Raw genomic sequence first — 12,842 nt, 5'->3', positions numbered from 1 at the left:
AATTTCTATGAAGCTGCATCTCTCTACCCTTGGTGCCTTTTTGCACACACCCACTCTCCTCTTGTCACTCACTCCTTCATTCTCTTTTCTTCTCTACCTTCTCCATGCAACTCCCTCTTTATTTATAGGGAGTTTTATAGCCTTAGTTTGGTGAACAAGTAATACAAATCCTTGTTGGGTAAGGAATACAGTTTACTTGGGGCTCAAGTACAATTACTTTGTGCCCAAGTCTTAACAAAACACTCTCAAACCATTATAATTCAAAACCCAACCCAATAAGAATTTAAGACATGCCCTATTCCTCTAGAGGGTTGATTGAAGCTTGGAGAGGCGTCTCTGTTGGGGTTGGTGTTAAGGATGCTTGGAGGGCTACGCTGCTTTGTATCTGGTGGTGTATTTGGCTCGAGAGAAATAGGAGATATTTTGACGGGAAAAAGAAGCCTATTTCTATGCTTAAGTTCTCTGTTATTTCTACTCTTTTTTGTTGGGTTTCAGGGAGAGATTATAGATCCATGGAGGAAATCATTGTTTTCTTGGCCTCTCTGAAGGTCTAAGGCGCCTTTTGGCCCTTTTTGTTTTCTTTGGGCTTCGCTCCCCTTTTGAGCACTTTTAATAAATTCTTACTTATCAAAAAAAAAAGAATTTGAGACATCCCTAACAGTAGAAATATAAAAAGAAGAGAAAAGAGAGAATTGTCTAAAGGCTTGAATGAGATGAATTGCCCATTCACAGCTCTAGTATTTATAGAAAAATGAGCACATGCTCATATTACAAGAAAGGAAACAAAATCAAATCATTGCATATTCTATGCCTAGACATATGCGTAAATAAAGTCAAATACATGATTAGTGGCTATCATATCTCACAGATAATATGGTAAATCACATCCCATGATTTGGGCCTATCATATCTCGGCTATTATGGTAAGTTATGCCATAAATCGTGGTATCATAAATGCTAACACTCCCCCTCAAGTTGGTGCGTGGATATCTGAAATGCCCAACTTGGACAATGCATTCTCAAACACAATCTTGCTGACGCCCTTTGTAAGAATGTCTGCAAGCTGCTGAGAGCTTGTGACAAATAGAGTGCAAATTTGACCAGAGATGATCTTCTCTCGAATGAAGTGATGGTCCACCTCTATATGCTTAGTCCTGTCATGCTGAACGGGATTTGCTGCTATGCTAATAGTAGACTTGTTGTCGCAGTAGAGTGAGAATGAAAGCGACACTGGAAGGCACAAGTCTGTCATCAAGGTTTTCAGCCAAAGCAACTCACCTACCCCAAGAGCCATAGCCCTATACTCTGCCTCTGCACTAGATCGAGAGACAACATCCTGCTTCTTACTGCGCCAAGTAACCAAGTTACCACCAATAGTGGTACAATAACCTGAAGTAGACCTCCTATCTAAAATTGATCCTGCATAATCAGCACCTGTCCAAGCCTCAACACGTAAGTGACCATGATTAGCAAACAAAATACCACGGCCTGGACACCCTTTTAAGTAGCGAAGAATCCGAATAGCTGCATCAAGGTGTGGGGCACGAGGAGAGTGCATGAATTGACTCACGACACTCACGGCATAAGCAATGTCAGGTCGAGTCATGGATAAATAGATGAGCTTCCCCACAAGTCGTTGATACTGACCAATATCTGACAACAACTCCCCCTCAGAATTAGCCAACCGATGATTCTGCTCAATTGGAGTATCAGCAGGACAAGCGCCAAGCTGACCAGAAGCAGAAAGCAAGTCAAGAACATACTTGCGTTGAGAGATGAAAATGCCAGTCTTGGAGCGAGCCACCTCAATGCCCAAGAAGTATCGTAGGGGACCAAGATCCTTAATCTCAAACTGACGGCCAAGATAGCTTTTAACCTCATTAATTCTGATAGTATCATCACCGGTAATAATAATATCATCGACATACACAATGAGAGCAACTGTCTTACCGCCTGAATGACGTAAAAACAAGGTATGATCAGCTGCACTTTGATGGAAACCAAACTTGAGCATAGCAGTGCCAGAGCGATCAGACCAAGCTTGAGGAGACTGCTTGAGGCCATATAGAGAACGACGAAGACGACATACCATACCAGAATGAGCAGAAGAACGAAAGTCCGGAGGAGGAACCATGTACACCTCCTCCTGCAAATCACCATTAAGAAAGGCATTCTTGACATCTAACTGAAATAGAGGCCAAGATCGAATTGCAGCAACGGAAAATAATACACGGATGGTATTCATCTTGGCAACAGGGGCAAAAGTCTCTTGATAATCTATGCCATAAGTCTGAGCATAACCCTTGGCAACCAATCGGGCCTTGTAACGAGCAACTGACCCATCTGGATTATGCTTAACTGTAAACACCCAACGACAACCCACAGCCTTTCGTCCAATAGGAAGCGGAACCATGTTCCAAGTCTGATTTTTCTCAAGTGCTTGTAGTTCTTCTGTCATAACATCACGCCATTGAGGTTGTGCTAGCGCATCTTCAACACTGGAAGGAACAGGAACCGAGGCAACAAAAACAAGAAAACTCTGATAGGAGGGTGAGAGAGCATAATCAGAAACAAAATTAGAAATAGGGTAAGTACAAGAACGTTTATCCTTTCGAAGAGCAATGGGCCGATCATCAAGCGAAACAATAGCTTGAGAAGGTGGAGTTGGTGCCGAAGGAACAGGGCAGTCGATCGTGGGAGTAGAAGCTTGTACCTGTTGTCTCCGATTATAAACCTGTGAAAAAGGAACAATTCCCCCTGCTGGAGGGGTATCACGAGGAGGAATTATAGAAGAAGAAACAGGTAATGGTAGAGGAGTTGAAGACGGAAGAAGGTGATCATCCATTATATTCAATGGGAACCATTCACTCTGAGAACCAATTGAACCACTATAGTATGGTGTATGCTCAAAGAAAGAAACATCCATGGATAGAAACCGCCGACGACTGGGAGGATGGTAACACCTATAACCTTTTTGAGAGTGAGAATAGCCCAAAAACACACACATTTCAAAGCCTTGGGGTCAAGCTTTGTACGAGTTTGCCCTAACTGCTGAACAAAGCACACACACCCGAAGACTCGTGGAGGAATCAAAAATAGAGATGAATTGGGATGTAAGATTGAGAGTGGGGCTGCAAAGTTAAGAATCCTAGAAGGAGTCCTATTAATGATGTAAATAGTGGTAAGAACTGCATCTCCCCAAAATGACTGGGGAACATTCATGCCAATGCAGATTGCTCTGGCTAAGTCAAGGATGTGGCGATTCTTTCTCTCAGAACGACCATTCTGTTGAGGAGTTTTAACATTAGCCAGCTGATGCGCAATCCCAAATTCTGTACATAACCGTTGTACCTCCCCATAAGTGTACTCTGTACCCTGGTCAAATCGGAATTTTTTAATGGTACGACCAAATTGAGTCTGAACCATTGTCATAAAATTTTTAAAAATGGTGTATACCTCATTTTTGGTTTTCATAAGATAAACCCAAGTAACACGACTATGATCATCAATGAACAACACGAAATATCGAAATCCAAGACTAGAAGTAACTGGGCAAGGACCCCACACATCTGAATGAACAAGATCAAAGGGTGTTAAAGCAGATTTATTACTACTAGCAGGATAATTGGAACGAACATGTTTAGCTATATGACATGTTTCATAGGATAAATCTGACACTGCCACGTTACAAAATAAGGAAGGAAATAAATGTTTCAAATAACCAAAAGAAATATGTCCTAAACGCATGTGCCAACGCATAAGCTGGGCTTTATTAGATGAAACAATATTAGAAAATGAAGCTTAATGTGCTTGCGGTGACAAAGGAGCATCCAACAGGTATAAACCGTCCACTTCACGCCCACTGCCAATCGTCCGTTTCGACACCAGATCCTGAAAAATACAATGAGAGGGAAAGAACGTTACACTACAATTTAATTGTTTGGTAACGTTACTAACAAAAATAAGATTTGTAGTCAACTTTGGAACATGAAGTGTATTTGACAAAGTTAATGAAGGAGTAACTGATATGTGACCCTTCCCAGCAATGGAAGATGGAGAGCCATCCGCAAGGTGGACCTTGCGTTGGCCAGAGCAGATACTATAAGATTGGAAGAGTGAGGACATACCAGTCATATTGTTTGAAACACTAGAATCAATGATCCATGGTGTTGAAGATGTAAATACGCTATGTGCAGATGCAATAGTACCTGAGTGGGCATAAGTGGAGGTTGGTTGAGATGATGCCTCCATTTGGTTGAAGAATTGCTTGAACTTGTCCAAATCAGCTTGAGTCAAGGTAACTGTGGCAGAAGATGTAGAGGCAGGGTTGTTAGGAGTTGACAACGAGACGGGTTGTGTAACAGAATGTGCAGAGGATCGAGGCTGTTGTTTTTATTGCGGTGGACGTCCATGTAGAGCATAACAACGAGATTTGATGTGACCAATTTTTCCGCAATGGTCACACCGTCCACGTTGTCGTCCCAGAGGAGGACCGGTGGTAGTGCTCTAAACTGACTGGGATGGTGAAGTTTCTGAAAGGTTGGGAATCCGAACTGCCATAGCAGAACGATCAACAGAAGCAACACCTAATGGATGAGTCCGGCGGCTCTCATCTGACAACACATAGGAATATGCATCCTCAAGAGTAGGGAATGAAGATAAGCCCAATAAATGAACACGAGCATACTCAAACTCGTCGTTCAACCCGGCAAGAAACTGAAACACTCGATTCTTCTCCACAATTCCTGCATATAAAACTGCATCATCTGGATCCTTCCAAGAGTGGAAGGAATCATAATATGACATCTCCTCCCAAATAGCACGAAGCTTGGCGATGTAACCTGAAACTGTTAAGTCACCCTGAGAAATCTTGGTGATATCTCGCCCCAGCTGGAAAATTCGTGCATTATTTTGCCTCTGAGAATAAGTGCGTTGAACTGAATCCCAAATCTGCTTAGCAGTCTTCATAAACATATAGCCAACAACTATGTTTGGTTGCATCGAATTGACTAGCCAAGACATAACCATAGCGTTATCTGCAAACCAATGTGGATATGCCTTCTCTGACTCAGCTGGTTCTTTCTCAGAACCAGTAATATAGCCAATCTTGCCTTTGCCACCAATGAACATCTTGGCAGACTGTGCCCAAATCAAATAGTTGGAATCATCCAACTTCACTGTGGTGATTTGAAGTCCTGGATTTTCTGATGAGTTGGTGGGAAAAATGGCACCACCACCCACAGAACGTGAGCCAAGAGAATTAACAGTCGAGGACCCTGAATCTGCCATAATCTGTCACTAGACAATAAAAAGAACTCCAAAAACACCACAAATTCTGTTAATAAATCAAAGGGTCTCCTTAGACCATAAACAATGTCTCCTTAGACCATTCCCAAAAAATCCAAATACATACCTTTTTTAAGGAGCGCTGCCCGCTTACATATAGCCAGACAACCTCCTCCTTAATATTCGGAACCTCTTTGTAAACTAATTTTTCTTTTACCCAAGCTCTTCTAGGTATTGGAAACCAACTATCCCAATTTACCCAACCCTAGAAGAGTGAAAAAGAAATTGTAAAACTTTAAAATACCTGTTTTCGATCACAAAACAGCAACACAGAAAAACATGTAAGGCAACGTCACACGATGTCACAAACAGCCTAAGGTAGCTGTCGCACAAGTAGCAAGGCTGCTGAAAGGTGTGGAAAGGTGTTGGCTCTGATACCAAGTAGAAATATAAAAAGAAGAGAAAAGAGAGAATTGCGTAAAGGCTTGAATGAGATGAATTACCCATTCACAGTTTTAGTATTTATAGATAAATGAGCACATGCTCATATTACAAGAAAGGAAACAAAATCAAATCATTGCATATTCTATGCCTAGACATATGCGTAAATAAAGTCAAATACATGATTAGTGGCTATCATATCTCACAGATAATATGGTAAATCACATCCCATGATTTGGGCCTATCATATCTCGGCTATTACGGTAAGTTATACCATAAATCGTGGTATCATAAATGCTAACACTAACATAACTCATAGGTCAAATTTCCTCAAGGAAGGCTATAGAAACGTTTTGAGTATTATTGCTGAATACACCTAGATAACCTTGGTTAAACCAACTCAAAGTATGTGAAAAACTATTCCATCAATCTCTTCTTAAAAAATAATACTCTTTGGCTATGAAATTTTGGAGGAATAGCGAAAGCGAGCTTGGGTTGTTGACTCTGTGGGGGAGGTTGATGCATATCTCGGTGGTAGTTTATTATTGTTTCACCTTTTTAAATGTCAAAATCAGTTTATAAGAAGCTGGGTGAGGCCAAGCAAACTTCTGCATACAAGTGCGCCATTTGTCGTGGCAATTTTTTTTGAAATCCTCCTTAATGGGATAGTTTATATATTTTGGTTTAGTACTTGAGGCTAAGCCTACGTTTGGTAGGAAGGAAGGAGGAGGAGAGAGCGAAGAGAGGAGGGATGGAGCAAGCTTCCATTATTTGGTAGAGGGGAGAAGGGAAGAGGTGAAGCATGGGAGGATGGATGAGGCAGCCATTTGGGGCCACCATTTTGCTTCTTTCCAAGGAATAGGGGAGAGAAAAATAAGGGATCTGTTGAAATAGATTGAGAAAACATTATTATCCCCATGTAAAGTATTAATTTATATATTTTATAGGTATAGTGGTAATTTGTAAAGTGATAAGATCACCCCTTTCATTCCCTTCTACTCAACCAAAAATAAGAGGGGGGTGGTCACCTTTCTTTCTCTAGGGATGCCTCTTCCTTCCTTTCACGTCTCCCTTCCATCCATTTTTTTATTTGTTTCCTACCATACAGATCAAGAACTTTTTTTTTTTCTTTTTCCTTTTTTTTTTCTTGATCTGCAAGGTTTCATTAAAAGCACTCAAAAGGGGAGCACGCCCAAAGGTATACAAAAGGCACTATACTGACCAACCATGTAATAATTTTTTTTGATAAGTCCAACCATGTAATTATAGACTCTCAAGCTATTAACAAAATCAATCAACTTCCCCAAGGATTTACAATTTTACCCTTTGACCTAAAAAATAAAGAACTCAAAATAGAATATCTCAAGACCAGAATAGGAGTTTTCTCCCCATCAAATGCTTCTTTTGTATATGGGATAAGTTGGAATTTTAGAATATGTGTGATATTTAATCTACTGGGGATCAAACTTGAATGAACTATTAAAACTAATCTTTCTGATTTCAACGAAGAACAATGACATCGTGATTCGTTCCTTGTCAAATCAGGTTGTAGTTTTGATTTCATGAACTTCAAGAAGAATGGGTTTTTGTTCGAGATGAGAATTTTGGTCCTGATTTGTATATAAATATTGAAGTATCAGTATTTTTTGAGGTTCAGGATTTGCAGCATATAGAGCAAATTTCATGTCGTGAAAATACCTTCTACTTGTCATTTAATGTCAAATTAAAAGAGTAATTTTATTTGTCACTCATGTTAAAGGATTGCATTAGTAGAGTGTTTATAAATAAGAACAGGTTCGGGTGTTGTAAATGCTGAAAATTGTGTGAAAAATGTTTATCAATCTCTTATAATTTTGCTTAGAATCTTGTTCATTGATTTCTTGTAACTTTTTCTTTCGTTTTTTTGTCCTTAAGTAATTTCCTGTAACTTTGCTTAGAATATTTTCAGTAGATTGGTAAAGCTGAAATAAAGGAACTTGAAAGTTGCACGGCACCAAGTAAAAGTTTGGAAGATTGTGCAATCATAGATTAGATAGACTTAAAGTGGGGGAGGGTGACTAGGTACTGAAATCTTTTGCCAGTTGATTTTCTTTCTATTAACTAATATAAACATACAACTAATCAATCAATCAAACTAATAGCAAAAATAAAGCAGTAAAGACTTGTAGACACCAGCTTGAAATGGAATACTCCAGCACGGAAAAACCATAGGACTTAGTCCATTACCAACCAATGCATCCAATGCACTCATTGAAGAAAGAGTACAACATTACGCGATCAATCTAAACCATTAGGGGTTGTAAAATTTGACACGACCAGTCAACACAGCTCGATCCCAACACAAAATTAGTGTTTATAAAGAAAAACAGGTTAGGGTATTGTAAATGCTTGGAAATGTGTACTTATCAAAAAAAAAAAAAAAATGCTTGGAAATGTGTGAAAATCGTTCATTAAATTTCTTATAACTTTACTTAGAATTTTGTTCATCAATTTCTTGCAACTCCGCTTAAAAGCTTTTCAGTAGATTGCTAAAGCTGAAATAAAGTAACTTGAAAGTTGCACAGCACCAAGTAAAACTTGTTTGGGAGATTATGCAATCATAGATTAGATAGACCTAAAGTGGGAGGGTGAATTCGTACAGAAATCTTTTGCCAGTTGATTGATTTTATGATTTATCTAACCAATATACACATACAACCAAGCAATCAATCAATCAAACTAATAGTAAAAGTAAAGCAGTAAAGACTTGTGGACACCACCAACTTTTACGTGGAATACCCCAGCAGTGAAAAACCAAAGGACTGAGTGTACTACAAACCAATGCACTAACTAAAGAAGGATTACAACATTACCTTGCCAATCCAGACCGTTAGGCATTGTAAAATTTGACAATAACACGATTCGAACCCAAAAATGAAATTAGTGGGTTATGGATGACCTTGTCATGTTCATGTTATTATCGTGTCAACTCGATTAATCCGTTTAATTAATCGTGTCATGTTCGAGTTTGAGAGCTCAATCTGTTTAGTTAATCATGTCAGGTTAATCTGAATTGACCGTGACTTTTTTCATATTTAAATTAGTATGGTACTTGGTTAATTGCCTGATTTATTGAAATAAAATGAAAAAATTCGTCGTTCTATATTTTTTAATTCAATGCTCTTATTTTTAGTTTATACCTGCATTTTATATTTAAGAAAAAATGGTAAATAGATTGTTAAATGGGTCGTCTTGTGTCACAGGTTGTACGACCCATTTATTAAACAGGTTAAACGGGTAAGGTCATGTTACCTGCTTAATAAACGGGTCATGCCCATGTCTAGCGTGTCTAACCCGTTAATAAATGGGTCTTTTTCGAGTTTAGGCATATAGCAGAATACTTTTATTTTGACAAGGCACAAATACGACCCGTTAACAGGAATTGCCCCCCCTCCAGACCATACTCCCTAAAATAACTAGTCAGCTGAATCTCAAAGATGACTGAATCTCAAAAGATAATCTACTATATTTCTCCTGTATATTAGCCTCATATCAAATTGAAGAGCCAAAGCCTTGTATTGAGTTTAGGAGTCCCAAACACTATCAAAACTAAAAAGCAATTTTCAAAAACTCGTTCAAGGATTGCTTCTCTTCAGAGGGCTGATCCCTGACCTTGAAGTTCAGTCCTCTCTAGGAGGGATTGATCTTCCATCAAGGGGGACCTACCCTTACCTGGAGAGGTCAATTATCAGCTGCTGATGAGGTTTAGATTGGGTCTCTTTTCGTATTTTCTGGGTTATAAGGTGTTCTCATACATCAGGAGCCTGTTAGGACACATAAAAATCACTTTAGTACTCTATACAAGTCTATCTTGTGTCATTCATGAGTTGTTTGAACTTATTTAACCAAATCTTTTCAAGTGGTGCACTCAAGTGCATCTTTCCTTCCCTAATATGTGATCAAGTTGATTAAAGACAGTTGAATGTAGTTACCAGGCAATCTCCATGCGATATTATGGGAGTTTCGTCAAACTAACTAAATTGTTTTTCAACACATCATCGAGAATCATCTTGACCAATAAATCAACTGACTGCTCAAATACATAAAATGACCCAAACATTACAACCATAATTTGTTAATGGAAATTGCCAATGCACACTTACTCTTCCAAATGGAAATGACTCGTTTTCCTAACAGAACTTTTGTGTTCATAATTAAACTAGTGATTCTACGAAATTTGTTCTGCTTTGGTCTTTAAGGATAGGGTATTTGTTTTTGATGTTAACTTCATCATCAACAATCAGAAATCAGGGTGGTGCTTTTTGAGTCTGTTCTGGAACCAGAGATGTAGTCTGATATGTTCAATTCAACTTTAGTGGCTCTTTAGTTTGGAATAGTAGGTAATACATGATGGCCTATATTGATCTGCAGATAGGTGTTGGCACCTAAGGTGGTGTTTGACTTGCATATTTTTTGGCATGTCCACTAATATACAGTGAACTAATTCAGTAGTTTGTTTATTACTTGTCTGAGTGAAAATATTTTCTATCTTCTTAAAAACTAATATTGACTATTCTGAATGTATTTGTTTGGCTAGACTCTAGAGTATATATTTTGGTTGCTTATGCATGGTTTACCAGTTGTGTACTATGCCTACTCATGCATAATGAGCTTTGTGAGACTTGGATAAATCATGTAAAAGGCTTGATTTTTTGCTTTGAAGTCCAATTTTTTTTATGTTTGGATTTTGTCTGCTGTTAGTTAAGTACAAGTCTATCAAATGGTCTACCAATATCTTGCAGTATCTTTAGCCATTATGTTATTCAACTTTTCTATTCCTAGTACACTTAGGGTGTTTGATTGTGTTCAAACTTTTCTTCTTTTTCGCTTTTCCAAATAACAGGTTATAACAATGACAGAGCAAGAAAATCTGGCGTTGCTAATTCTTCCAACCAAACTCGGGTGGAACAGAGAAGGTAATTTCTGTTGGGCTCAATAACTTATTTTCCTTTCCATGTAAAAAGTAATTCCCATTGTTTGCTCAATGTTAGACAACTTTGGAAAAAGTAACTGGAAATAAAGTTCCTCCATATATTCAATCAGGGAAAAAGACAAGGATAAAGAAAAATTGAGCCCATCTGTAGTGATTGGTCTCAATTAAAAAATGCATTGGAAGCATCTTGCCATAATATATACACATATATATATTTATGTATGTATATATATATATAAAGGATAAAGAATAATTGTACAGATTAAGAAATGAAGTTTGTAACCATTTATGTTAAAATTTTAAGTAATAAGATTTGCACGTGTCTACAGGAAAACGGGACTTTTGTAACTTCTATTGACTACTGGGACAGCTTTTTTCTTTACTTTCTTTCTATCTTTTACTTTATATATATATAAATTATTTGTTTGTTTACTTTCTTTGGAGATCTGTACCACATTGTAATTGGTGGTGCATCTGGAAGGAGCAAAATAGTAGAATGTTTGAAGGGAAGGAGTCGTTTATAGCGACACTGAAACTTTTTATTATTCGTTCTCTTTTTTGTTATGTGAACAGAAGTTTGTGTTCCTCTTTTGTTGATTTAATTTCTTTTTTGGATTCTTTGGGGCCTTAAACCCCGGTTTTTTTTTATGTCTACGGGACGCGTTCCCCTATTGAACGCCTTTTTTAATTTATAATTACTTATCAAAAAAAAAAATTTATTTGGTTGTTTAGAAGTGAATTGAGATGACCTTTGAGCATCTTTTGTCAGGCTGATAAGCCTTCATGAAATCCAATTTTCTAAAATTAGTCAACTCTTTCACGATCAATGTATGTGCACTAAGAACAGTTAATCAAAACATGATGCTTAAATAAACAATATCCTCAACATTAAGCAGGCTTCACTACTGCAAAAGCACTAGTTTCTACAAGATTCAAACCACATACTATCTGCAAAAAAAAAAGATCAAAAGCACAAAAGTTGTCTTACAGTGCTAATGGTTGCATGACAACCTCATAGCACCCACTCTTTCATTTACTACAGTACTGTATTTCAGTTAATGTTGATTTGATTGGCAAATATGAGTCAAATATATTTGCTCCATTTTTTATTTTTTTCTTCTTTTATTTTTGAGTATATATATATACCTACACATACATATAATATCTTTACTATTTTGTTTCTATGTGCTCTTCTTTGTCTCCTTCCTTCTTCACTTGAAGATCTCTCCCTTTGAACTACAACGAACAAGAAATCCAACAGTGGCGTGAAGAACGCAGGAAGAATTACCCATCAAGCGTCAACAAGGAGAAGGTTTGATCATATGCGATGCGTGCTGTCTTCAATTCTTATTTGGAGTTAGCATCAGTCTAACATTTTTTACTTCCTGCAGAAGCTGATGGAATCTGAAGTCATTGAGAGATGTGCGAAGTTACGACGCCAGGTACACTGATCTACTTTATATTTGCAAACATGAATTTGGTGTCTAGAGATGGGAATTGAATAGAAAAATCATCTGGTTTATCACTATTTATTTAATGAATGGTCTCTTACATTGAGGGCGGGCCTTGGTGCAATGGTAAGGTTGCTCCATTGTGACTTGGAGGCCACGGGTTCAAAATAGGAAACTGCCTCTCTGCATGCGGAGGTAAGGCTTTCTCTGCATGCGGAGGTAAGACTGCATACATTTAACCCTCGCTAGACTCTGTAGTGGTGGGAGCCTCGTGTAGCGGACTGGCCATGTTTGTATTCTACTTTTAGTATTAAACTGTCACAAAATATATGGAGTGTAATTTTAGTAAATCTAAATGTACAAATAGGTAGGTAGTGAAGATTGAGGATCAAGAGGTAAAAAGAAGTGAATGTTTCTGTTATTTAGGCTCAATTATTCATAATGAAAGAGAAATTGGAGATGATGTTAATCATAGAATTAAGGCAAAATAGGTTAAATGGAGGAGTACATTCAATATATTGTGTGATCAGCGTATTCTGTTAAGATTAAAAGGGAAGTTCTATAAAACAGCTATTAGACTAGCTATGCCTTATGGAACAGAATGTTGGACAGTTAAGAAACAACATATGCATAAAGTGAGTGGCAAAAATGCAAATATTGTGATGGATGTTTGGCAAGACAAGAAAAAATTA

At 37.8% G+C, this 12,842-nt stretch overlaps 1 protein-coding gene across 4 annotated transcripts in view; it reads left to right on the top strand.

The window, feature by feature from the left end:
- LOC132295184 (uncharacterized) overlaps positions 1-12,842 on the top strand; it is a 28,053-nt gene that overhangs the window by 8,925 nt on the left and 6,286 nt on the right. For all 4 annotated transcript variants that reach the window (XM_059793344.1, XM_059793342.1, XM_059793343.1 and 1 more), the window contains exons 5-7: positions 10,610-10,682; positions 11,921-12,011; positions 12,091-12,141. In XM_059793344.1, the coding sequence (XP_059649327.1) occupies positions 10,610-10,682; positions 11,921-12,011; positions 12,091-12,141 (215 nt within the window). The remainder of the gene's footprint in view (positions 1-10,609; positions 10,683-11,920; positions 12,012-12,090; positions 12,142-12,842) is intronic.

This window comes from Cornus florida, unplaced genomic scaffold (assembly GCF_030987335.1).
Source record: "Cornus florida cultivar Cherokee Brave unplaced genomic scaffold, ASM3098733v1 CherokeeBrave_3.0.0_Hap2_Chr02, whole genome shotgun sequence".
NCBI lineage: Eukaryota > Viridiplantae > Streptophyta > Magnoliopsida > Cornales > Cornaceae > Cornus > Cornus florida.
Note: the sequence above shows the minus strand (reverse complement) of the source record. Positions and strands in the feature narration are given on the sequence as shown.